Below are 26,479 nucleotides of genomic sequence, written 5' to 3'. Positions count from 1 at the left end.
AGCTTGTATTAGGGACAGGGTGTTGGATACTAACATGGAAACAGTGTAACATTAGTCTAATCTAATCCAGGATTCTGTGCATCTTTATGAGACGAGAAGCCTTTTCAGTGCCTTACTGGAATCTAGAATAAACTGCTGCTCATACACACCAGCTTTGATTATTAATCTGTTACGTCTCTTGACGCCTGGATGGTTTTTTTTGCATTTGAAATGATGTTTAGAGTGAATTTAAATCACACATTAGGTTTTTGAGGTTGATGCTGAAATATAAACTGCTCGTGTATTCAAGACTTTGAGTGTAAACAAGAATAAAAATAAATAAATATAAAACATGGAAAAGGAGTATTTTTGCAAACTTTATTGTTGTAACAGTTTGTGTCAACTCAGTACACTTTTAGATATATTTACAGTACAAATTTGTATTTTCTGAACAGGGCGTTGTTAGGTCTGTAAATCTTTCAGAGAAATATTCAATATTCACACAGTTGCCCTGGTTGGGTGAACTGATTGTCGAGGCTGAGGTAAAGACAAACTTTCTTAGTAACAAGTGATACAATAAAAATACTAAATCTCAATCTAAGGCACCGTTCTATCCTATTGTATCAGACAACGTTGAGCGCTTGAGCCCTAAAAGATGCAGCAGGACCTGGAATAGATACAGTATCTGTTCAAGCAGCAGCTACAACAGCCCCCAAACAGGTGCTACACAGGAGCGGAAGGAGGGGTAGGAGGGGTAGGGGGGTATTTGGGTGTAGGCATGAGTAGGTAGAAGTTTCAGGTTATGAATGAGACTTTTAAAATGTGTGAACGGGAACAAAGCCAAGATGACATCTTCCAGAATATCACACAACTCTCCTTGGGCTCTGTACAGTAAAGCTACTCTTATGTTACCATTCTTAAAACACAGCGAGTACTTTGAAACAGTGCAAAGAGTCCTTGTGTTTTCTAGATGAATAATGCACAAAAGCTAAAAGCGGGCAGCTTTTGAGAGATGTGGTAAATAATGAAGGACGGTTTACGGAGTCTGTTACATTCTTTGAGCTTATTAATGAAAGCCAGTTTTAGTCAGCCAGCAGAGAACAAGGCAAAAACAAAACATTAAGGTCCCCCAACCTGGTGCTTGGACAATTCAAGCATCAGGGAATTTAAACATTTCAGTACAAAAATCCAGAACAGACAGTACAACAATGCGGGAAAACAAGTCTGGCCCCACGTCTGGTTTTGTTTAGCGGATGTGCATCGTTGCAACGGAGGAGCCGACATCTCCTCATCCTTTGACAGTTTCTAAAACATATTTCGGTGACATTAAAATCACTGTGAGGCACAGACGCGACTGCTTTCACGGCTCAGACATGTCGCTGAGGGCAAGAGCTCAGCTCACCATCAAAATGTTGACTTTTTGTTTTTTTGTTTTTATGAGGCAATAACTGAATCAAAACCAGAGCTTGGGGACACACACCACAGTGGCCCCTTGTGTTTGCAAAGCTCTTAAAGAGGGCTCCAGTTAAATATTAGTTTTCCAATGTGCCCTATGCCAAATCTGACTTCCCTCACAGGGCACGTGAAGAAGAGAAACCTTAAATCTTATACACACATACACAGACTTCAATTATCCACATCCTGACACCACTCCCACCGGAACATGGCTTCATTTGCCTAATACTGATTATATACACAATACAATAACACTTAAATATATGTAGAAATGTATTTTCATATATAAACAAACAAAAAGCCAAATTTGTATATTATCAAAAATAGTTGAAATGCATTTGTTTCAGATGCAGCAGCTTGTGTAAGAGGAGGTTTTTTAGAGGGAGGTTAGTGGGACAGAAGTGAAATTTATGATAAAGCCGCACGGGTGGAAGGATGAATGGAGGAAATGTGTGTATGGATGTGATGAAGCACAAAATGGAAAAACTGTAGTTGAAAGTTTAACATTATTGACAGAACAGCCAAACATTCAAGTTCAGGTCAGTTAACAGATACTGTTTTCCAAAGACACGATGAAGGAAACTAATGAACTTCACTTGTGTTAAGTGAGTGGAACAGCTGCAGGCGGCGTCACTACAGATGTTAGACACTAAAACTGGATACAACTCAAGAAACATACAGTTTATATACATGGAACCTAAATGAACTGCCAACTCTAAATCAACAAAGTGCTCAGGCTCCACCGAACATTTGAATTCACAACTGTGTCGACATTTCATCTCGACACCAAACAGCTTCAAACGTTACAGCCGGGCGCCTGAATCCCTCTAGTGGCCAATGAAGGAAACACAGGCAGGGAGAAGCTGGGAGACGAGTGTGTGGTTGGCATGAAAAACAATGGGGGTGAAAGAACCCAGATGTGTGAGGTGAAGCATGAATACAGAATCTGCTCCCAACTGAGACGGCTGAACTGTGCGCGTGTGAGCTTTTAGCACAAAGAATTTAGTATATTCATACGTCGAGGTTGGGAAACACGATAAGGCCATATTGCTGGATGCTGCAAAAACAGCCGATCAAGTAAATTTAGATGAATCACATGCAAATCCTGGGATGCTCCCCGCCCCCTCAACCCCCGACAGAACAGACCGTTTAAACGTTCCTTCCATTTACTCACAATGTTTACCTCATCGTCAGTTCACGCACGTGTCCTGGAATATTGTCACAGAAGAGAAACAAAAAACTTAACACATAATAACAATAATTACAATAACAAAGAAGCCAAAATTAATAAATTACAACAATGCACCCCTGACAAAGCTCTTAAAAAACATCAAAATAGGACACAACACAGGAAAAAAAGAAAAAACATGTGGGAGAAGAACTAAACACAAGTGGGAGAGGAAAGAGACCTGAAGAAAGCATGTTTAAGGAATATATGGAATTTCCCTGAAGAATATTTTTTTAAATATATAATTTCAATACATATGTTTCCTCATAATGTGCGGTGCAAAGATAGCACTTAGGGAGGTCTTTCCGCTTCACCTTGTGTTCCTCCGTCTGGAAGAGGAGGAGGACAAAGAGGAGGAAGCTGTTTGAAACCGGTAGAGGACTTGCTTTTTTTTTTTTTTATGAGCTCAGCTTGATAGGAACTTCAGGAGTGCAACAGTGAGAGGCTTCGCAGGGATGGAAGCAGCATCACATCTCTGCAGAGACACAGGGGAAAACACAAGATGGTTAATCTTTAAGTTACACATTCCCAATAAATGAGTAAGGGAGTGAGCCCTCACCTGAAAGGGTTTCTATAGGTTGATTAGAGGAATGCAGGGGGTTGACGGGGGTTCCCTTGTCCTCGAAGGCTACCCTGGTCCCATCTGAGCTCCCGTCACAGTTGATCAAGACTTGGTTACAGTCCTCCGCCGCGATGAGGGGGGTCTTGGAGTGGACGTTGAGGTCAATCAGTTCCTCAAAGCTCCACTGGTTGGATTTACCGTTCCGACCTGGGATCAAGCCCACTTTAGCAGAGTCCTGCTCGTTCAGGAACTCTGAGCCCTCCACGTGGCGGCCTTTAGGGACTGGACTGGGGAGGACGGGGCAAAGGACATATGTTCAACTTTGTCAAAAGTAATTTCTATGGTTTTCCACTAAATAGTCAAATCAGACCCTGAACCCTCTCAGCTGTCTGACTGTGAGGAAATCGGATGTTTTCACGTGATAGATGATGAAGACACTGAGGTAAATCATGAGATTAATGTCAGCTGATGTGGGAATTAAGCATGGGGAGGCTGGACTAACACTGACTGGGTGGCTGAGATTGTATTTGTTAAATTTGACTTGAGTAACACTGTTAAGTGTTTATAAAAAAAAATATATTTTGTCAATACATCAGTTTGAAGTCTAAATCCTGACTAGGGAATAGCACTTGTCATTTCCTACAAGAGTTAGTGCTGTGGTATTTCAATAAATGATCAAAACAAATGTGGTTCTTTACTGGAGAGTTAATGTGAAGCTGCTGGTGTGTGAACTTTTACATACAAACCAACAGCTGGGATGTACTCTACAATTACAGTTACATACTCGTACTCCTTTGTGCAGTTATACCTTATTGCCTGGGTCTCATCTGTGCTTATGCCATTGTTGTTCTCCTTATCGTCAGTCTCTGGTTTTCCGTTCACCCTGCCCAGGGCCTCCTCTCTTATATTCACTGGCTCACAGGACAGACCGCACTCATCATATTTGTCGGCCTCCATGGCGATGTCATCCATATCTGCTCGGGCGTCAATGGAGGAAATTGATTTGGATGAGACGAGTCATAAGTTAGATAGGACATTATTCAAAGTCACACACACAAGGAGTTTATATAAAACACAAAGATGAGAAAAGATAGTCTGATATCTTGCATCTGCAATCAAGGTGAAAGCTTAAGGATGGAAACACTAACCATTTGTTTCATAGTTTGAGTCCACATCGTCGTCATCATTGTCCTCATTGTCCTCATTGTCCTGTGAGCATTTATCATCATCTCTCTACACGGGCAAGAAAGGGTAGAGGATTTTCAGACACTTAAAATTCCCACAATATGCTTTTCTGTTTTTTTTTCTTTCCTTTAGTGGATCACAGAGTTTCTTTGTGCATATAAACGTCTTTTTTTTTCTCTAAAGCTTTCACATCACAAGGTAACATGCCAGCCTTCATACAGTTTTCACCATGATGAATATAGATAATAGAGTTAAAATGCTACATATGAAATATAAGAAAGCTGCAAACAAAGCCTACCACGGTAAAACATTGTAATCCAGTCTTAAGCTGGTCCGGGTCTATTGACTGGTTCATATTGACTTTCAATATCTAACTCGTGCTCGTATTGGTCTGGCAGATTCAATGCAATTGTTACCGTGGCTACAGCAGTGTTTACAGATGACCAGACAGTCTGTGAAAGAGGGGCATGACATTTTGAATACATGCAAGTCTAAGCGGTTGACCAATCACAAAGGAGTGGGTCGCCTGACTAATCAGAGAAAACAGCTCTTTGAGAGGCGGCCAAGAGCTAAAATAGAGTGTTTCAGACAGAGGGTGAAAAGAAGCACTGCAGGAGTATGAGACAAATAATTCATACGATAAACAAAATGACATGTGAACCTATTTTAGTAAACCCCCAAATTAAAACCATGAAACTGTAAATGGCCAAATTATGGGCAAATCATATGAATATATGAACTGAGTGAATGTGATCTCACCTTGTCATTAGGGTCCCCTTTTCTAGTTCTCTTCATTATCTCCTCAATCCTCTGAAATGGAAAGAAAGAATACATTTTTATAAATGTTATCTGCTAAATAATACTGTAGTTTTATGATGCATTAGTTTTTTTTACACAAGTCTGCCTTTCACACATTTACAACACAGCAGGAGGTTCTCTACACAGACGCGTTCACAACAGTAACAAATCCTCCGCATTATTCAGGCGAGATGTGGAGCAGTACAGAAGACAGAGGCAGGAAGTGACAAATTAACTCCGCTGCCGAGATCACGTGATCATGTTTACATCACGCCGACACTGTCGTCTGCTCTCATCACCACAAACTCTCTTGACATCTTTGGCTGTGTTTTCTACGTGTGTGTCACCGCTTTTTCACCGGGAGATATTTGTTTTCCTTTAGTATTTTTCATTTTCGTGTCTTCACACATATTCTCTGGATAAAATACGGTCGAGTCCAGTGCATGTCTGAAAGCAGCTTACCTTCTTTCTCTCCATTCGCTCTTGCTGGTTCTGCTGCATGACGCGGTCTCTCTCCTGACGTACTTTCTCCGCCTCCACCAGAGCCTTGGCCTCAGCCTCCTCTCGTTCTTTCTGTAGCTCGGCCTGTTTCACTGCCTCCTCCTCTGCCAGTCTCACCCGCTCCTCCTCAGCCATCAGAGCCTCCTCCTCTTCTATGACTTTTCTCTCCTCTGCAAGCTTCTTCTCCTCCTCCACACGTTTCAGTCGGGCCTCCTCCGCTAAACGCTCTTCCTCTTCCTTTTTCAGCCTGGGACAGGGATGAGAACAAGCAGCAAATGCTTGGCAACAAACTCACAAATATGTTCAGGTAATGTCAGAGAGGGGACATCAAGAAGGTGCTTTTCAGCATCTCAGGAGATAAAAAATCATAATGATTGTACCTTTAATACCTAAAAAATACAACCGTATTTCAAATGGTTTCACTTAACATCTACAGTTCTCTAGAGAACATTGTCAAAGTAGGTAAGCAATCTTAATTTCAAGATCCTCACTTGTCTTCTTCCTCCTTCTGTATCCTGAGCAGCTCCTCTTTCTCTTTTTGCTCTCGCATCAGTCTGCGATTCTCAGCCAGGATCTTGGCTGCCTCAGCGGCCGAGTTGGTTCCTGTCGAGCCCTTCGAGTCTGTAAAGGTGTAAAGACAAAAATGTGAGATTCATTTAGCGTTTTATGTCCACTCTATCACATATTTCTTATTGGTTGTGCAGACCTGAGCTCAAAGCAACGGGACGATGTGACTGGAGGATAAATAATGACAGAGAGGACAGAAAGCCAGATTGGCTGCAGAAAAAGAAAAAGAGCAGGAAAAAAAAGTGGCCTAATTCTGAGTTGTGTAACTGTCACATGATAATCTCTATGTCATTTGAGGAAACTCGGGTTCCAATAACCTTTGTAGCAATACTTATTTGGGTTAGGCAGTAAAATGATTATTATTGAATTGATGATTAATTTGCCTATGCTCAAGTATCCTAGCCATATCATTTATAACTATTTAATAAAAAATATTATGTTATTTGAGATAATGCTAAATCAGTAAAAAAGAGATGGTTGAGAGCACAGTTGGACTTTTATATGAATTTTGCAACACTGTGATTAAAACTTAATCACAGTGTAAACAATTAATGTTAAATTAATTGTTAAACAACTCAAACAATTAATGAGATGTTTAATAAAGTATTTAATTGATTTTTGAGAAAACCTACTTATCCTGATATGTATTGATATATTATTAAATTACATATACCATGATAGAGGACTTAATCCACATCACTCATTAAAATGAATGTGTAACAAATGAAAAGAGTAATGTGCATATTTGAAGTATAATATAGATATTACTAGGAACTTATTAAGTCAGGGTTGGAAATTCGCTGATCATTGGTGTCTTCTTCATTTTTAGACTGCTCTGCATTCTGGGTAACAGTCCCTGCCCGGTGACATGTATTAAAACATTACTAAGTCATTTGATCTTGCAGAGCATGATTCTGTCCATGGGGTGGCAGCAGCAGCAACAACAACAACCACAGATCTGTAACAGGATGTGACTCCAGCTGGGACTTAATAGGTCTCCTGCTCCACTGAGATTTTATGCAAACTGAGCCTTTGCCACGTCAGTCTGCGGCACACAAACACACACACAGATAAACAAACTATTAAAAACAATTCTGTTAAAACAGATGATAATGCTCTCTAACCAAACAGACGGGGGAGTATTAAACCAAGATATCAGAGGCTGTAATTTGTTATCTGCTCACAGTGAAGGTGCAGCTGAATACATCGCTGGTAATAGACAGTCAGAGAGGGTGCGTGTGTGTGTGTGTGTGTGTGTGTGTGTGTGTGGGGAGAAAGAGAGAGATAGTGATAGAGAGAGAAACAAAGAGCAGGAGTTCAAAAGGGAACAAGGAAGAAACGCTGCATTATCTGGTTCCCATGCAGAGTTGGCAAACACATGAAACGCAGATAATAACATTTAAAATTAAACTAGAATAATATTCAGTTTTGCAGCTTAAACAGTTAACTAAACATAATCTTTTTTGTTTAGAATAGATTTGACAATGTATTCAGGCATCAAACCTCGATCTGCAATTTCTTGTAGATACAAGATCTCTTGCTGTTTTATGTCATCACGTCAGGTTATATAAACGATGACAAGAAAGAAGCTCTTGTGCAGCAATACTATTTAGATTTAGGGACACCCAGTTAATAATAGGTAATTGTGCAGTGTAAATGTCAGAAAACAAAGAGTTTACTTGAATCTTTATGAGACTAAGATGGTGATAAGATGAAAAAGATTTTAGCTTGTCCAGCTGGGTCACTGTGCACCTTGATATTAATAGCATGTCTGGATCCACCAGTGCAAACATCCTGGTTGTCACAATAACAGGAGGATCACACTTGACAAATACTGGTGCTGACTAATAAACAGTCATCAGAGGTCTGTGGTTGTTAAGTCTGCCTTTATACGGGCCTTTGTATCTTATATGTTTTATACAAATATAAAGCACTGTCTATATATTTATGCAGCACAACAACACATTCATATTGTGTGGCGCTTTGTTCAAACTGAGAAGAACTCACCATCTTTGTCTTTGGTCTTGCTGTTGTCAGAGGACTGCGGAGACAGAGCCTGGACAGGACACAAATCCTTGGACTTGGAGTCTCTCTTTCGTAAAGTAGGGGGTCCTGTTGGAGTAAGAGCTGGTTTCTGGATGGGTGGGGGTTTGGTTGATGTGGGCTGGGGAGATGGGGGACGTTGTTTCATTGCACCAGGTGAGGATGGGCGTGTCTTGGAACTTGGCCTGTAAAAAAAAAAAAGGGTGAGTTGTGTTGTTTTGTTTTCTAATTAAATTAAAATGAGAGGCCGCATCTAATCCTGCAAAAATACTTATTTATGAATGAATGACTTAAGATGTATTGTAGTCTCACTTGGATGCTGCTGGGGAGGGGGTCCTCTTTGGAGCTGGACTGGGGGCTGGGGATGGTGAGCGGTTGCGTCCCAGGGTGGTGGATGGGGAGGCGGGACGCTGCCCTGCTGGCGATGTTAACTGCTTGTCCTTCTGTAGTTCCACAGAAAAGGGAAAGAAGAGGAACAGAAATTTATGGCAATTTCCTAAGTAGGTGCTTGACTAAGTTGTATTGACATTGAAAAGGGATCAGTTCACTGCAGCAAGGGATACTTGTGACCCCTTGTGACAGCTTATGGCATTAATGTAGACATGAAACACTTAAACCAAACACTGAATGTTTCCATCTTAGACTGTAAGTATAAGTATTTTGATGATGAAAGTATCAGGAACTACTAAAGAAACATGCAAAAAAAGAGAATAGTAAAAATAAAAATTATATAACTTCTCCTAATGCAGCAGAAATACTCTAGGTTTGTCTAATTTGTCCCTTTTATCATTCATCTGATAAAATGTCTCATGGTGAACTTTTATGTATGTAACTGAATTAGCCTTATATTTATTATTTAGAACAAAACTCTAAATCCTGCGATAAATAGGCAAAAACAGAGATGCCTGTTATAAACAAAGTAACTATGACTAAAATATAAACTCAGCATTAAACTCATCGTTACTTCTTCCTCTTTTCGTTTAACTCACAAATCAAATGGTGACACATTGCTGCCTTAAAGTAGTCCCACAGGTTGGGTTTTAATACATCTATTTTTAATCCCTATGTGCTAAACTAGGCACTGCAAACAAGATGACAACAGGGCACAGCAAGGTCAACCATGTGACACTCAGATTGACACACAAGTGTACAGCACTGTCCTACACAAACCTGTATGCACTAATCTTTTCCAAATCTCTCTTTCTGCGCGTCCAATGACTAAACAAAATGGCCAGCAGTGTTTTCAAAAGTCTCTGTGTTCAGGACATCAACATGTTAATATGGGTGTAGCCCAACTAAGTTGACTTGAAAGCACATTTGAACCTATATCTGGATGGTGAGCATGAGGCTCTGAATTCAAATTATCGCCACACCAATCTCATGTGGAGGAGAGAAGACACAATGAGCCGATGAGGAGAGTCAAAGGCTTTTGACATTAGGCCCCAGGGTCAGGGGTGGGGTCTGCTTTGCATGAGATGATCTGTCCATAATCTGACTACTGTGAATCCCTTTGTTTCACACTACGACAATGAGGCCCTTCACAGCCACAGAGCAGGAGGAGGGCGGGCAGGTTATGAGAGAAAGCTGGGCACTACAGGGCACCATATAAGACCATTAGAATTATCGTTTATAAGGAACAGTACAGAGGACAAAAAATAGCCAGTGTATAGGCAAGTTCAAATGAGTGACCAGGAAGGCCAAAGAGCAGCTGGGGAATGACATTTCCCTATCGTTAGCATCCGGCTGAAATACTTTGACAGGCAAATGTAGCAGGATATGCACATAAATCAGTGTCTTTGGTGTCAGCCTCATTTCTCTGATCAGTGTGACCTCTATGCATTTGTCATTACTTCAACCGCATCCTGGTTTCTATTCAGCTTTTGGAAAAGGTACAACTCTTCTTTAGAACTACCAATATTTAAGTAATGTGTCAACTACTATGTGTCTCTCCATATTTTCCAAGTCAAATTCAATGACTTGGAATTACTGATAGTGCTGGTTATGTATTATGAATTTTCATAATGTGGTGATATTTTCCAGTAATTATTTTGTGCTGTAAAGTATAATATTCTCATGAAACCTTTTATTTTCTGTCAAAATAGATCACATCAAGTTATCATGGTCCCTTCACATCCACTAACTAAAAGCCCTTTATTCAGGATACTACATCAGTAAATGCAAACTAACTGACTGACAGGGCTGTAATATAATTCAAACAACCTTATCGTTCTGGCCCCACAGTTGTATTGTGCATTAATTAATAAAATGATCAAACTAAGATATTCAATTTTAAAGTTAAGAGTCTAACAAATAGATCTCACGCGCCAACAGGGTTTTGCTTTTATGTAAAACACTGATAGCAGGACATCAAGGCCAGCTCAGGTGAAATATGCAAATATATGAGTGACTGGACAAATTAAATGCAACATTACGAAAACATTGCTGGCAAGTTTTCCTTCCAATTCTGCAGAAAAAAACAATCCTCTGGGAAAAATCTGGAGGGAAATCTTTAACTTCAGCTAGTCATAAATGTCTGATTGGAACGGTGTTCTCTGTTAGTGACGTCAGGAGGTGTTCTCACCAGTGAAGGGTCGAGGGCTCCATCGGCTGAAACAGAGGTGGTCATGCCGCTCTTCTGTCGGTCAATGCTACGGCTGCGCACGGGTCCGCGCGGTGGGTGCAGGGGAGTGGCAGAGGCTGAGCGAGGACACAGGTGACACTCTGGTAAAGGACACAGTGATCGCAGGGCCAGAGGAGAACAACCAATGGGAGGCGTGATAAGCGGCCGAGTTGGGCGGCAAAGCAGCAAAAGGAAGAGGAAAATAAAGAGAGTGGAAGAAAAGAGAGAAGGAAAGTGGGAGAGAGGAAGGGAGCAGAAATGATGGTTGAAAGAAAGGCAGAGGAGTCATTTTGTAGGGGGACAAGAGCACAAAAAAAGCGAGTTGTTAGCACTTTAAGCAGGCAACAGCATGATTGCTCATGTTTTGATTAGGCTGGAGATTAAAAGGCCACACGAGGAACAGAATGCAACAAATTCACAAAAGTCCCAGACACTCCACAGCTTACGGACACAACATGAACAAATCTGAACACCAAGGACCACACCACAGCACACGCTATACAAAACCTACCACCAACACAGTACAACCAACACTGGGACTAAACACACATTTCACAGATATATTAGTACAATAAAACACACAGTGAATGTTGATCGTGTCACGTGCTGTGTTCAGTAACAGTAACAGTAACTAAATCAAGAGTCATTTGCCGTCTATGTGTCCTTCTGTTAAAGGTAATAATGTTGTCCTCTGGTTTTGAGCTTGTTGTGTCAGATTGAGGGATTAGCCATGATAATCCCCAGACCTGGAGAACTCTCTCTGCCAAAGCCTGATCACAAATGTGTTCTTCAAATCCATTCAAACTGCAAACTGCGCAGCTATGTCGACTATGAAATGTATCCTGCTCCCACTGCTGCTCCTAATGCGGATGTGTCATGTTTCTACTGGGACTATACTTAGCAAAAGATCTATAGCTGCTAATGGCTTTGTAATGGCCAGTCAATAAACATCGCAACCTAAAACCAATGCTTGGAATGCAGTGGCAGCTTTTAAGTGAGTCAGTACTTTACACTGTGCTTCTTTATATCCTTAAAACAGTGTTCTCAAACATATTCATTAATGGTCATCTATGCTGGGTCTAAAACGATGGATCTTTAACAAAAACCTATGTTCTGCAGATTATTACTGAGTGTATAACACAGAAATAGTTCATATAAAACTAAAGGCATTTAAGTTCTTCAGTGAGACATAAAACCCTACTTAGATGGCTTTAGACCATATTTTACAATGTCTAGCAGGAGATTAAGGATGTACTGATTTTGATAAGAGTGACTTCAAGCCCATATAATCTATCAAATACAAGTAATTACTATTTTAGTGCCATGTTTTGGAATCTCAGACACCCTGGTTTTTACGATGAGAACACATGTAATAGCACAACGGTCTCATTCTGATGTAACAAGAACCAACAGGTAAGCAGCTTAGAGCAAAGCTCCCAGCATGCCTCCCTGACGCTCCTCAGATGCAGAGAAACCCTCCCTGCCAAGTCTGCCCTGCTCGGCCCAGCTCAGCACACAACAGCCAATTGTGTCCGATCGGAGGGTGCAAGTGAGCTGGATCCATGTGTGCGTCTTAATATTTACTGAGTAACTATACATGCTCACATGAGTGTACTTTGCTGCAAGTAATTATTGTTCATACGTAACATAAACAGCTGATTGTTACAATAGCAGCTTTTAAACACAGGGTGCTGCATTAAAGTCTGTGATTCCGCCACCGTTTTCTCTGAGAGGACTGTTCCAAAAGCACGAGGATCTGCAGCAGGGCACTGGGATGAGTTTTAATCTAGTGAAGTGGTACTAGGAGTGACTGGGTTCACTTTTTACTAAAAGTAAATAAGGGTAAGCAAAGAGGACCAGGATCTCTGTCTAGCCATCCTTCCTCTCTGTCAGGGTCTCCTGTGTGGAGGTTACCTGGAGCATCTGTTCCTTCAGCGGACAGGGCGGCGGCGCTCTTGCTCCTAGCTAGTGAGGCCTGGGTGGGGGTGAGCAGGCGACTAAGGACCCCTCCGTCCACAGTGCTAGCCGGTGACTTGCGAGCTAAACCGGCCGAAAAAAAATCACCCGAAAAAGTAGAGGAGAACAAAAAGGCAAAGAGGGAGAGAGTGGGATGACAAGGCAACACAAAGAAGGGGGTCAATGAAGTTTGGAAAGGTCACCATGTGATTTAACCAACAGGAGAGAATCAACAGATAGAACCAAAGGTTACTGTGTGTCTGAATAATCTTACATTGGCTCCTTATCAACTGTCTTTTGTACTGTTAATAAATGAGGTTTGTCTGTGAAAGACAGTAAGAAAAGGACACCATGGAAGAGTACTGAGACAGACTAAAGAACTGATTGTCTGGTAACTGAAGATCAGTTAAAAAAACAGTCAAAGTAGAAAATGAGGTCAAATCAATGGTCCCTTGAGGCAGAGGAAGGTGTGCTGATGGGGGAAAAAAAATTAGTGAACTTCAAAGACAGCAGAGGATTACTATTGGGTAGGAAAATGAAAAGTTAAACCAAAGTTTAAAAGTGACAGGGTGAGGGGACTGGGATCAGACAATAGTTCTTAAGCTTCGGCTGTTGAAACTTTTCCATGGCTGAGATATAGAATGTGCCGAGTTTATATCAACAAATTAAAATAAGAAGCAGTGAGTACTGAGCAAGTCAGCATGTTGGAAAAGCACTATGGTCCACAGTTATTTCACAGCAGAAACAAAGAGCTCTTGCATTCATGAAATTAAAGCATGAACATTTCCCCATTTAGGTTGTTACTTCTTTAAAGTGTTGACGGGTTGATTTGATTTGACAAGTCCCTAAAAAACAACCTCCTCAAATGGAGATTGCAGAGTCACCTCCTTTAGGAGCCCCTTATAGAAAGGACATCTGTTGTCGACAGACTTGTTTTTTGTCATCTGCTGAGTACTAGCCCCTGGAGCCTGCTGCTCTGCACCAAAGTGTGAAGCATGTGGGTTATTAGTCTGTGATAAGGTTATAGTTATGAAGTCTGTATGAATGATAGTTGTTGCTGTGTTGTATTATTTCTCAGGTTAATCACAGAACATACATCTGAACAGGACAAGTACATTTTTTTAAGTCCTCAGCACGAAGAGGCTGACGTGGCTATGGGACAAACAAAAGCATTGGTGGTTAATGGCAACACAGACTGCAGTGAGCTGCTGTGATCATTTCTGGGCCCTTGGGGTGCTATGGTGGGATGGCACAGACACACACCACACACCAAACTGAAGCACAAGCCCAGAGACTTAAATCCAGCCATGACGTTATCTGGGAGGGAGAAAACAATCAACACTTTGTGACAACTAAACAAAACGCTGTTAGTGTTAGTCCAGACACACAATCCTATTGCTGGGTCGACGGTTGAAAAGAAAACAATGAAAAGGTTAAAACAAAGTAAGGAGCATGGCACGGTGCAGGATCTGGTGGAGTATGACAGCAGAAAGGTTAAGAAACACAGCTTTTCCAGTAAATCACGAGAAATGACAGTTAACAGAAGCTTAGCAGCTTCCCAGGAGGTATTTCTGTAATAAGTGAGGGAGACCCTTTGGTGAGGGAAAGAGGGAATACATAGCAAGAAGAGTAAGCCAGTCAAAAGACTCTTTCAGCACCATGACATTAAATTGAGCCAAATGAGGATGTTATCCCGAAAGCCTCTCCAATGCAGACAGTATTGTTAGGGGCTTTAAAAAACCAACAGTAGATCCTTGAGCAAGCTATTAATATCAGAGCCACATGCTTGTTATTCAAAAAAGGAGGCCTTAGTGATGCAGATAGGGCCATAAAGAAAATGACTGCCGATTGTTCATGCTAGCCACCTTGATCATCCGTTGTCCCCTTATCAGGCTTGGTAGGGGTCTGTGCTCTGCCCACACTTACTCGAGTGAGGGAGGAACTTCTCTTCTTCATGGAATGGCCTACGGACATGAAAGTGGAATTATAGCCAAGCAGGCACTAGAGGCGAGTCGACAAAGATTCTCCATAGACAGTTTACACATCATGTGCACTTCATTTGGCTCAATGTTAGTCACCAGGCTCGGGCTGACAGCAGCTGATGCCCCAGTTTCAAAGATGATGGCTAAACACACAGACAAGAGTTGTAACTCATTAGATCAAATTACCTGATGCTCCCTACTATTAGTACAGTAGGGGAACTGTGGTTGTGAGTGTTTAAACCATTGGCCTATACAAAGTCAGCTTGCTATGTGGTTATCATAGCTGTGACAGAGGTGAATCTATAATTGAAATATTTCTTTATAAGCTGCAGTGTTTTGGATAACGGTACTATTCGCCGTCTCAGCTGTTAGAGCACAGTGTGGGATGGAGGGCGGATCTTTTGCACCTGTCTTTTCCACCTGAAGCTTTTTGCCATCTTCCTTACTGGCCTGAGAAGCATTCACATTGCTAGGCAACCGGTTACAAGACGAACTCCTCTGCTTAACACCTGAGGGACAATGATGAAACACCCAATGGTAAATTTTCACAACAGTCTCTTGTGAATGGTACAGAAGTCTCTCAGACTTGAGAGAATGTATGGAAAAGAAAGAGTGGTAGAATAATCTTTTGAATGAATATGGCAGTAGAGAGAATTAAGCGATGGAAAGATGGCACTGGCAGCCCTTGGAAGCTGTGAAGAGATAGGAATCAATTGAATGTGTCTTTTTCCCCTGCAGAAATCAAATAGGCTTTTTGCGAAATAAAATAAACCAAGGAATATTGTTAAAGTCCTCTAAAAAGGTTCCTTCAATGCCATTTGCAGAGGAGCATAGTGAATGGATGTAGCAGAAGTAGGAGGTGATGCTAACTTGTCCAGAACACAGAGAGCTACAGCATTTTTACCAGAGTCTGTCTGTGCCCCTGTGTGCAAAACCCTGGACATGAAGAGGTCAGAGTTCACGCTAAAGAGCTGACAGAAAAAGAGAGGTTTGTTCTAGATTATAAACAGTTTTATCACTTGATAGATTTCGGGACATGAGATAAATCACTGAAAAACATTTAACTGGCTGATAACAGTCTGGAATATACTTTGTTGGTTGAGACAAGCGTTGGAATGCAGGGTGCAGGGAGAGTAGGAAGAAGGGTAGGAGGGATAGGGAGCAAATGAGGAAGGGGGGGGACTTACTTTTGTCGGGAGATTTGATGAGGGTGGCAGAGGAAGAGGATAGGCGTTTGCTGATGCCAGCCTCGGACGACTGTTTCAAGTTCTGGGTGGATGTGGAGCGCTTGTCCACTAAGAGGGAGGAGGAAAGACAGACAAGGGAGGCGGGGTTTACACTAGAGGCTGGCTGATAGGAGAGGGTATGTGGGTGCGCATGAGGGAGCATAAAATTCTGCCAGATCCTAATACACAAATAGTGATATCTACCTTCATTAATAAACCCCCCAAAATACCATAAAATTCATCCATTGATCTAATGTGTTAACAATGCAGTGCACATTTTGTAATTCACATTTTGTAAAACATGATATATAGCATACATTTGCCAGTAAATATCATGTTTAACATGAAAATGTACATTTGTAACAAACCATACGGGGTCATGGTTTCAGAGACAGGCATTGTGGTTAGTAAGCTGTAGATGCTAATGTTTAAACACCCGTTTTTTTGTTTGGCACACATAAGTGGACTCCCATGCGAATTCACCTTCGTGACCTAGAAGAGCTGGAAAGTGTGAATGAGTGAAAAACCTAAAGCTACAATTCCAGCTATTCAACAAGACTGAGGCACATTTACAACACAGGCCACACATACAAGAATGGTTAGTGAAAGCCAGTTAGACCGCAGGTGGTGGAGGGGTGTTGGCAGGAGGAACTGTGGGTAACCATGCTATTTGCAGTACCGGTGCCAGTCCAAGCTGTGTTTTGCAACATAGGTGAGCAAATTAACAATTAATCAACAAACAAAACCTTGTCGACTCCTCGGTGGCTTGTCTGGCGAGGCAGGGGAGATAACTATAGTTACTGGAGATGAGGCGCTGGCATCAGAATCTCCTGTGGGAAAAAAGAGCTCTCAGGGAGGAGCGATAAAATGCAAGAGGCGGCAAATCCTTCATCATCGACTAGGGTGTAACCTGGCTGTCAGCCATCAGCCTTCATTTGACACCTTGCGACTAAAGCAAAAATACACCGGGCTGAGTATTTAAAATGTTTGCACCAAATTAATTTGGAGACATCAGCTGGTAACAAACAAAAATGCTATCTCAACTCAACCTGTGTAGTTTGAAGTTACAAATGCTGTACTTTCTGCAGGTAGAGCAAGTGTAGAGACCAATCAATTAATATCTCATTAATGTATTTATGCAATAAGTGGGTCAGATTACCTTCCAGCTGTCATTACAGTCAATCTTACTCTTGCGCTTCTGTATTTTTGGTGAAAAAAAGTAGTACTGTATCTTTTTGAAAATCAAAAAGATAGGGGAGTATTGTGTCTTTCTCTACGAACCTTGTCTGACTGAAGAATCTACAACCTAGATTTCCTTCATGCACATTGTGCCTGGATTTTACCCCAATTGTGGTGAAACACAGTCACATTGTCAACTTGACCATTTTTGTGAGGAACTCTTAGAACATCCCAATTGCCTCTTTAATGCGCCGCTGTAAGTGGATTATGAAAAATCGAATTTAGCAGAAAAGAAATATGAACTTCTAAGATGAAGGATTTTAAGGAGTTCTACCTGTTCGTCCATCGGAGTCTGTGGACAGTCCTCCCCAAGACCATCTTTTCTGCCTCTGCTCCACACGCTGACTACGCTCCAATGTCCGCCGCATCACTGCCTCGTAGTGCTCCTGCAGCAGAGCAGGGGCAGAGGATGAGGAATATGCAAGTCATTTAGAATAAAACAACATTCATGGTATTTTAGTCTACTTTGCACTTTACTGTTTGTACTCCTTTTCAATTTTTGTTGTTATGTGGTATTACTGTGCACACATCAGCACAGAGGGAATGGGGTGTAGTTCTGTACTGCATACTGAACATTGCGTATGAAGTGAAGGACAATAGATTCTACCTTGAACACTGAAGACGACAAGACCCAATATAAAAACTGTGCTGTAAGCTCTTAACAATATACTATATCCTTTTAATTTAATCTCTACCTCCCTTTTTTTTTTATCTATAAAGGGAAACATTGCAACATAAACAAGAGTTCCTATAGAAATGTATTTATTTTAGTCACAGGAGTCAAATTACTTGAGCAACAATAAGATCTAAGGCTCCCCAGATTCAGCCTGCACCCAGCTACCTTTTCCTCTTCCTGTTTCTGCTTCCTCTTCTCCTCCACAGCCTGTCGTTTCTGCTCCTCCTTCTTTCGCTGTTCCTCAACCTTTTTCTGACGCTCCTCCATCTGACGCTCCACTTGCAGCTTGGCTTTACGCTCCCGCTCCATAATCTGAGACTCTCGCAAAGCTGACCACACACACAGCATGTGCATGCACGGACAGAGAAAAACAAGTCATGTATTAGTATGTTGTTTTTTGGGTGAACAGCCTCAAAATAATAATCCCTTTGTTTGTAATAATCCCTACAATTCCTACTGTATATTTGGCCGAGGTTGATATCCACCATATTAACTATCAATTAGTTTAGTGAAGATGCTGCTAATGCAGGTTTTCTTTGTAATAAATTGTTATCATTTCCTGTTTTAAAACACTCACCTTTAGGTATCTCTATGAATCTAACTAGGAAGTCATCACATCGAGTTAAATAGGTTAGGGCTAGCTTTGGCGAAACTAATCTCACACAGCAATCTTACCCTGTTGTCTCTCTGCCTCCTCTCGCCTCTCTTTTGCCACTCGCAGTCGGTCGTCTATTCTAAGAGAAGCACCGTCGAGGACTGCAAACACATACATGTGTATACAGCATGTGATTAAAGGGTAATGCATATATGATGAACACAGGAGTGGATTACAATGCAGCATAGAGTTACGAAGGCTTTAGCAGATGTATGCATGTGACTGTCATTAATGAGCTTTATCAACTGTTACAGTAATAAGATGATGACTAAGGTTGACCTGCAGTAAGCCACACTGAGAGGGTGGTGGAAGGGATTGTGTTGCATCTAATGGTTCAGATTATGGATGACAATAGAGCGGTGACAGGGCTGTGTTTGTGAGAACCAATCCGTTTCTGTGTCAAGGTGTGGTGTCGTTTACCTGGTCTACACCCCTGAGGTTTAGCTGATGTGTTAGTTGTAGGTCCTGGACTATTTCCTGTCTGGCTGCGCCGCTCCTCTGCTTGGGCCTGTGCAGCTGCAGCTGCATGTAAGAGAACACACAGACACCCATGGTTTACACAAAGAGAACTGGAGTCACATACAGCCATTCTGACAAAGCTGGAATATCACATAATATCAAGGAACCGGACTGGATTTACAGGATCCAAACTAATCGTGTTAAATTCAGAGGTTTTTTCTCTGTGCTTTGTTTGTTCTTCATAGGAATTCTAGTTCTGGAGAGATTCAGCAGATCTGAAGCTACAGCACAATCCAACTATTCAGCCTTGAGACATAACCCCCCCCTCTCATAGTCAACCCTGTAGCCAGCTATACACAGCCTTCTGTGGCAAGCTGGGAGGGATGGGCTGCAGTGAGAAATGTCTGGAATCAAACCCTTGTGAGCATCTTGGTATAGCGCTAATATGCCTGAGGATGCACAACATTTTTAAACACGTGCTCCATAAAATAATAATGATATAAAATCAATTTCGAGCAAATTTCCACACCACTGCTTCATCTTGATAAACCAGATTATCAGCACAAGGTTTCCTGTCCTGATGCAAATGAATGACACGTGTGTACATGTGAGTGTACACAAATTGAAATCAAGGCAGGAGTTACAAACATGCTCAAATACATCAACTCTCCCACCAAGACCACCGCAGGGTCAACAGCACTTTCTTCAGCCAAAACAGTTCCCAGGAAAATCATGTTTCAGAGACACGGAGGCAGGAAGGAAGGAAACAGTTAGGACATGATCAAGCTTTATGAGCCCTAGTATCAGCTTTTTTCTCCCGTCTCTTTTCGTCTGAATTCAGCGTTACAGAACTGCTGACAAAGAAGCTAAACCAAGGTTGGTTATGTGTTATTCACATTATTGATGAACACTTTGAACTGTGTAGCTCAAGCAACCACAGTAAACTGAAATGGTGCCATGAAAGTGCTTATTGGATTTATCAACACTTATAACCGAGTTGTTTTAGCGTATTGAAAATATTTAAACTGTGCCAATCACAGGCACTGACTAGCTCTACTCTCTACGACACTTCTGTCTGGAAAAGCAGAGACGACAAGGGGCTCAGCTTCAATGAAGTGACACTGACAAACTGACACTTACAAACTGACAGGTAAGCTTTGTTCACACAGCTGACTGTCGAATATGCTTTCTTAGATTAGGAAGATTTATGAGTGAAGACGAAAAGAAATAAGACTCAAAACAGAGGAATAAGGAAGTGTGATATCATCAAAATCTTATTTCCTGATGATTGATGTAGTAAAATTTCAGTAATATCTTATGCACACATTACTGTGTCAGTCAGGGCCATGTCTTTGCAGATGTAGGTTGCTACAGCAGCTACCGCAGAGGTTAGTGATGTTTGAGTCTTGAGGCTGATCTGTATCATAATCTTCAAAGTAAGGCTATTCACGTCAGACTTTTCATGCTCTACCTACGTCCATGCGACAGAAGTATCCCCTCTTTTTTACATACTAGCATCTTAATAGGTCTAGGCTGGACGGAGTCCTTCCTCTGTTCATAATTGCCATGTTCTATTATCCTCTGTGTTTGTTGTGTTGAGTCACACACATTCATACAGCTCTTCTGTATCATACATCCCATTCACAAACTGCCCCAGCCGGTGTTTTCCCCAAAGACACGTCAACCTTCTGATCAGCAAATGACCTGCTCTACCATCTGAGCCACAGGTACTGTAAAAGAGTATGATTTGATTCATATCTTCCTATTGCCCTATATCTGGGTGAATGTTTTGAGACTGATCTGACGAAGCTGTAATAAACTAGTATAAACCACCACTAGAGTTATAACCAGGTGACACACAGATAAGAGAGAGCTAACAGGTTTAGCAGTAACCAATGCACTAGATAGCTGTACCCTGTGGCAGCATCAGTGCTCTCCAGTCAAAGGAGATTACTAAAGGTCAAAGTCTGCAGCTAATTCCCTGCATCAACCTCATGAGTAGGCCAAATGTTAGCTAATGCTAAGCTAAATGAAGTTAAGGGTGACTGTGATCTAACAGCACTTATAAAAGCTTTTTGATACAATAGAGTAACTTATTTAATTGCATTAACTATCAATCACCAGCTTTGTGCTATGAAGTACATGTGGTAAAAATCCTACAAAAAAAAACACTTAAGTCAAAGCATACAAGTAAACTTTTGTTAAAAGTTTGTTCTGTATACAGTTGTGCATTTAAACAGTGCATTTCACTGTATGTGTAACAGACAGTATGTCAGCACATCGATTTAGGACACTGGAGAAAATGCTACTAACCGACACCATCTTTTATGTGTAGGAATAACTACAAAAAACAGACAAGGCACTGTTGCAGAAGCTGATCTGTATTCATAAGAAACGGCAAAATGTGTATTGGACATAAATGAGTCGCATCCAAGAACAGGACACATTTATCTCACCAGAATAGACAGAAATGTTCCTCATTTATCTCCACCTTCATAAAAAAGGCTAAAAGAGTTGAAAATGAAAATAAGGGTAACTGTTGCCATGTCTCATATATCATATTTCATCTCAGAATATTATGACAATCTTCCGTTGCCGTGACATGATAAGCAAGTAAATGCAGACAGGAAATCAAAAAGGTTGAGTAGGTACCATTAGTAAGCTAAAATAATGCATATTCTTTCTTTTTTATAACAGAATGACATTAATCCACCAATTCACTGACCTTCAGTTATACTTCAAAATGTTTACCCTAATCAATGCTGCTAAAACCTTTATCTTGATGTTCTCCTTTACACTTGACATCCATTGCACTTCTGTCCATCCTGGGAGAGGGATCCCTCACATGTGGCTCTCTCTGAGGTTTCTACGTTCTTTTTTCCCTGTTAAAAGGGTTTTTAAGTAGTTTTTCCTTACTCTTGTTGAGGGTTAAGGGCAGAGGATGTCACACCATGTTAAAGCCCTATGAGACAAACTGTGATTTGTGAATATGGGCTATACAAATAAAATTTGATTGATTATAAGAGCTGTGATATACATGACAATAAGCCCTTCTGTTACAAAGACTGATGCTGTTATGACTTTGCTGAATTTCTGTGTGCCACAAGCAGAGGATGTATCTCCTGAATGAACTTCATGCTCAGTAGTGATGAGAAAGAATCAAACTAAATGCAAACCAACACCAAGTCAGACATGCCATCTCGGAATAATATAACTTTCCACTGACACAAACATAAGTATGTGTCCACTAAAGTGCATTAATGAGACGGGGGACGAGGTCCAGATCTCAAGAGAGCCAGGTGTGCTCACAGAAATGCAAAGAGCCAATCAGAGGAGCTCTCTCTCATCACTATGGAGATCTGCACACATTTACATATATCTTCACCGCTGCAACAACACAGACTCAGCTTCAACGGGTTAGAGGGACAAAACCACTACTAATTAATCTTGTTGCTAATTTTACACCAGACTCATTAATGCCATTGTCTGCCAGATAATCTGTTGCTCAGGTAAGTGTGTGTGGTAGTGTAGAGCTAAAGACCCAGTGAGCAGTGGATGCGTCATGCCATATCCTGTCAATCCTCATGCAGTCATTAAAAAATTATTACTTTGGTCATATTGTGACAAATATATATATATAGAGAGAGAAAATATATTTGTATGACTCTTGTGTTTATGATTACAGCTTTATTCAACATTTTAAGGTCGTAGATATTCAAATAAATACTGGAAACACACTCTGGATGCAGCACATATACATATTGAGGACTGCTGGGTTATTACAGCAGCAGAGAAGACCACCAAGGGGTGTCGTGATGACCCCGCTTTGCAGCCCAGACAAAAACCCCAAACAGGAAACAGACCAGCCTGCATTACATCATACCACTTCTCGTCGAACGCTAACGCTCATCGAATGCTAGCTCCCTGCTAGTTCTCCAAATAACAATAACGATCTTTATATTCTGGGAGTCTCTGTGCCTCCCTCTTTTTCATACACGTGGTGTAACAGAAAAGTATGAGTTGGATGAACGGGTCTTTTTTTCTGTCCCTTCTTCCAACTGCAGCCTTCATTGTGCCCTGCAGCATAATTAAGTAGCTTGTTGCTCAGGAAGTGTCTGCACAGCTTAATGCATGGGTGGACGACCATTTGGCAGTGAGTAGCAACGCTAAGCAGGGACTCTTCACACCAACTATAACAAGACAATTCACTGTCAAATACAACTTGTGCCACTGATTTGTTATATTTCTTTGCTTTATTTTATCCAGATTAGTGCGGCTGACATATATTGTGCCCGGCTGCAAAGGAAACATTAACAATCTTGGCTTTCCATGGCAGAGAGCTACCCGTTGCTGGCTCAGTAGCTCAGATCATCAGATAACACAGCTGAGCTGATGCACGCTCACAAACATGCGCACTCATGCACACACAAACACACTAGACCTTCTATGGGATTAGTGGAGACCTGTTCATGCAAAGGTAAGCCTTGGCTATTTGCAGTACTAGCAGGATAATGATGACACACCCCGGTTTCGTAGGGAGTCTCCTCTCCCAGATGGACTATATTCTTTTGTATAGATGGGCATTAAAAGGATTTAATCATTTCCCCAAAAAACACCATCAATAAAAACTATACTTGACTCTCTAATGTGTTGCGGGAAGAAACAAGTTTACACAAGTTTTATAGTGTTTTAATAGCAGTGCTTTTTTATAGCTTAGCTTTGGTTGAGAAAATATATTATGAGCTGTTTAAATGATAATGACGGTCTTAGATTGTAGTTGGACTTCTATTAGTGTAGTACACATGTAGTTATTTGGTTTACACACCTCTCTGAACCAGAACAAGTTACAACTTAAAGTGCCAGACCAAACATCTGTCACATCAATAATCTTTTCATAAATCTGATCTGCCTGTAGCTAAAATACCACATTAAATTAACCGTGACATTGTGCCTAATAGATAATATGCTTTGCATTGTTATTAACAATGGACCAGCACTAACGAGAGAAATGCTGGACAATTTCACACTGGTTCAACTGATGACACGCCGACCTCAGTTATAGCTTATACAAATGAGCATGTTTTGCTTTTCAAATATTGTGTGTGTGTGTGTGTGTGTGTGCACACATTTCTACTGTAACACATCCTATCAGCCATTGTATAGAGCTGAAATAAAACTGGGTTGGGAATTGGAAGAGCAAAGCGAAAGCAATGTGAACCGATCCAAGACAATACACATGCTAAACTTACAGCTGGTCCATTTCCTCTGGTTAAATCTTAACAGTTCTGAAATATTTCTCATGCTTTCAATTCTGCAATGGCAACTGCTGAGCCAAGATCAGGATAACCTTGCGGTGTGACTCGCAGTAGTGTGATCTCCCTTCATAATAGCAGGGTACATTTTCTCCTTGCTCACATTCTTGTGGAGTTGACCATGCACATTAGCTAGATTCCTGACATTATTTTATTATTGTCAGTCCTCTGAGCAAACTCTTTCTCAGGAGATCGTTTCGCTCCTTTGCAAAGCCAGTACTCCAACATTTCACATCACTTTCAATTTGCTAGATATTTTCACAAAACAACACAGTTGGATGGATGGAAATTTTAGATTCAAAACACTAAATGTACAAGTGAAGGGAAATAGGAACGAGAGCAGCACCAGAAGTGGTCCAGTCGCTGGCAGAGGTAAAACAAGCCTACACCCACACTGGGTATGCGGAGAACTCCCTCTTATCCTAAAACACTGAAAATCTGTCTGAGCCATAACAAACTGTGCATTCATGCCCGTGGATGTAGACCCAGGAAACATCCATGCATAAGGTCTAGAGGAGGCCGACCGGGGCGTGGAGGAGAATCACTGATGGAGAGTTTGCAGTTGGCCTAAATCACATAATGTCCATAATGCAATGTGGCTTTTAGCTTTACAGCTTTTGTTTGTATGCAACACTGCTGGTGCAGCCCCAAACCCTGTTGTCACTGCATCGAGAAACACAAGCGTGCAGACAAATTCCACTAATACACTCTCTGTCTGACAATCCAGCTTTATCTGAAAATTCAGGTCAGACATTGTTATAGTTGCCCTCCCTGGAGAGTGGAGGGGGTGATGCCATATGTCAATAAATAAATATGCAGAAGTGGCGGCCGGTGGATCCAGGAGAGAGAGAAAAAGAAGCACTTTGACTTAGGCTATTCAACAAAAAAAAAAACTGAGAATAGCATCTTCTCCCATGATGAGGCAGCTGATGTTGGGACAACACGAGCTGCCGGGAGTCGACACAGATGGCTGTCAGCTGCGATACAACAAGAGACACGGGGCGAGGAGCGCTTCCTGAACTCTTCCCGACGGGGACAGCAGATCACTAGTGACAATAATCCCCCCGCGAGTGATGAGCGACGGTTATCTAAGCTACTGGCGTTGACTCCGAACGCAAGTTAGCCTCGTTTACAAAGCAATTTTTGAGTGTGTCCGTGTCCACACACACACACACACACGTTAATGCGTAAATACAACACGTTTAAAGTGGAGTGGAGCATCCCTGAAGTGGAGCTAAACGCAAGTTAGCCGAGTTTTGGTCGCGATGTGTCAACCGTCGCAACTTTAGCTAACTCCGCGTAGCTTCCTTACTTTCACTGCGTGTGTGCGGCTTTTACAACCCACGCGTCCATATCAGCTAACGTGGTTCGGCTATTTCAATTGATAAGGTTTAATGTGGGAATAAGTAGCAGTTTTGTCGGCGTCCATTGTGAGCGGACAGCGAGCTAACGTCACTACCCCGGGGAAGCTAACAGCGCTAGCAGCCCGGTTAGCGGCGGCTGCTGCTGCTGCTGCTGCTAGCAAACATTACAAAGTGGTAACCGCCGCGTGAGACACATCCGAGTTCAAAGCACAACAGCACCGCGGCTGTCAGGACGCATCTTACCCATCTGGGATCGCAAGCCTTTGAGAGTCGAAGCGCCCTCCGCCATTTCTCCGAAGTTTCTCCTCCGCTGTGTGTTCTCTAGCGCGGGGGCGCGAGACGCATCGCAGCCGGTAGAACTCGGACACCGCGGGGACGTGGACAGCAAAGACCAGTGGGGAAAGCCGCGAGGTCTCACTCTGAGCCGTTTTCGCAACGCGTCCCATAAATGTTGCCGTGGTCAGATGCAAATGTGCCAGAGGTTCGAAGCCTCATGATTTAAACACTGAGGTTTTTCAGTGTCACATTCTAAGATTATAAGGTCCTCGAGGTCCTCATCTTGTTTTTGGATGCACTGGAACAAATTGTGATGATTCTACTCTATATATTTATTTGTGCTGGATTTTGGGATCAATTCATTTTATTTCACTTTTATACTGATTTGAACCAATT

General features: G+C 41.7%; 1 protein-coding gene across 19 annotated transcripts; it reads right to left on the bottom strand.

Annotated features, from left to right (window-relative positions):
• Nucleotides 1–2,982: 2,982 nt before the first annotated feature.
• map7d3 (MAP7 domain containing 3) lies at nucleotides 2,983–26,222 on the bottom strand. Of its 19 annotated transcripts, none has more exons than XM_034598657.1 (20): nucleotides 26,051–26,196; nucleotides 19,093–19,194; nucleotides 18,693–18,773; nucleotides 18,183–18,346; nucleotides 17,616–17,727; nucleotides 16,849–16,932; nucleotides 16,064–16,171; nucleotides 15,284–15,385; nucleotides 14,760–14,858; nucleotides 12,853–12,978; nucleotides 10,900–11,039; nucleotides 8,631–8,761; nucleotides 8,283–8,503; nucleotides 6,200–6,329; nucleotides 5,670–5,955; nucleotides 5,169–5,219; nucleotides 4,373–4,457; nucleotides 4,033–4,198; nucleotides 3,222–3,511; nucleotides 2,983–3,137 (listed from the first exon to the last, which is right to left on the bottom strand). In XM_034598657.1, exons 1-20 carry the CDS (start codon nucleotides 26,094–26,096, stop codon nucleotides 3,130–3,132), a joined length of 2,532 nt encoding a protein of 843 aa, XP_034454548.1. In that variant the 5' UTR covers nucleotides 26,097–26,196; the 3' UTR covers nucleotides 2,983–3,129. The 19 variants fall into 19 exon arrangements, with proteins under 19 accessions (XP_034454548.1, XP_034454549.1, XP_034454552.1 ...); XM_034598658.1 differs by having other exon boundaries at nucleotides 10,900–11,015; XM_034598661.1 differs by lacking the exon at nucleotides 12,853–12,978 and having other exon boundaries at nucleotides 26,051–26,219.
• Between the last annotated feature and the right edge of the window lie 257 nt (nucleotides 26,223–26,479).

Source organism: Hippoglossus hippoglossus, chromosome 10, assembly GCF_009819705.1.
Source record: "Hippoglossus hippoglossus isolate fHipHip1 chromosome 10, fHipHip1.pri, whole genome shotgun sequence".
Taxonomy (NCBI): Eukaryota; Metazoa; Chordata; class Actinopteri; order Pleuronectiformes; family Pleuronectidae; genus Hippoglossus; species Hippoglossus hippoglossus.
This window is presented reverse-complemented; position numbering and strand designations above follow the sequence as displayed.

Excerpts from the sequence above, each read along its gene's own strand:
- map7d3 (XM_034598657.1), bottom strand. The coding sequence starts at position 26,096 with ATGGCGGAGGGCGCTTCGACTCTCAAAGGCTTGCGATCCCAGATGG. Across the intron at positions 18,774-19,092 it reads ACCTCAGGGGTGTAGACCAG|TCCTCGACGGTGCTTCTCTT; the intron begins GTAAACGACACC and ends ATGTGTTTGCAG. Across the intron at positions 5,956-6,199 it reads CAGAAGGAGGAAGAAGACAA|GCTGAAAAAGGAAGAGGAAG; the intron begins GTGAGGATCTTG and ends TCCCTGTCCCAG.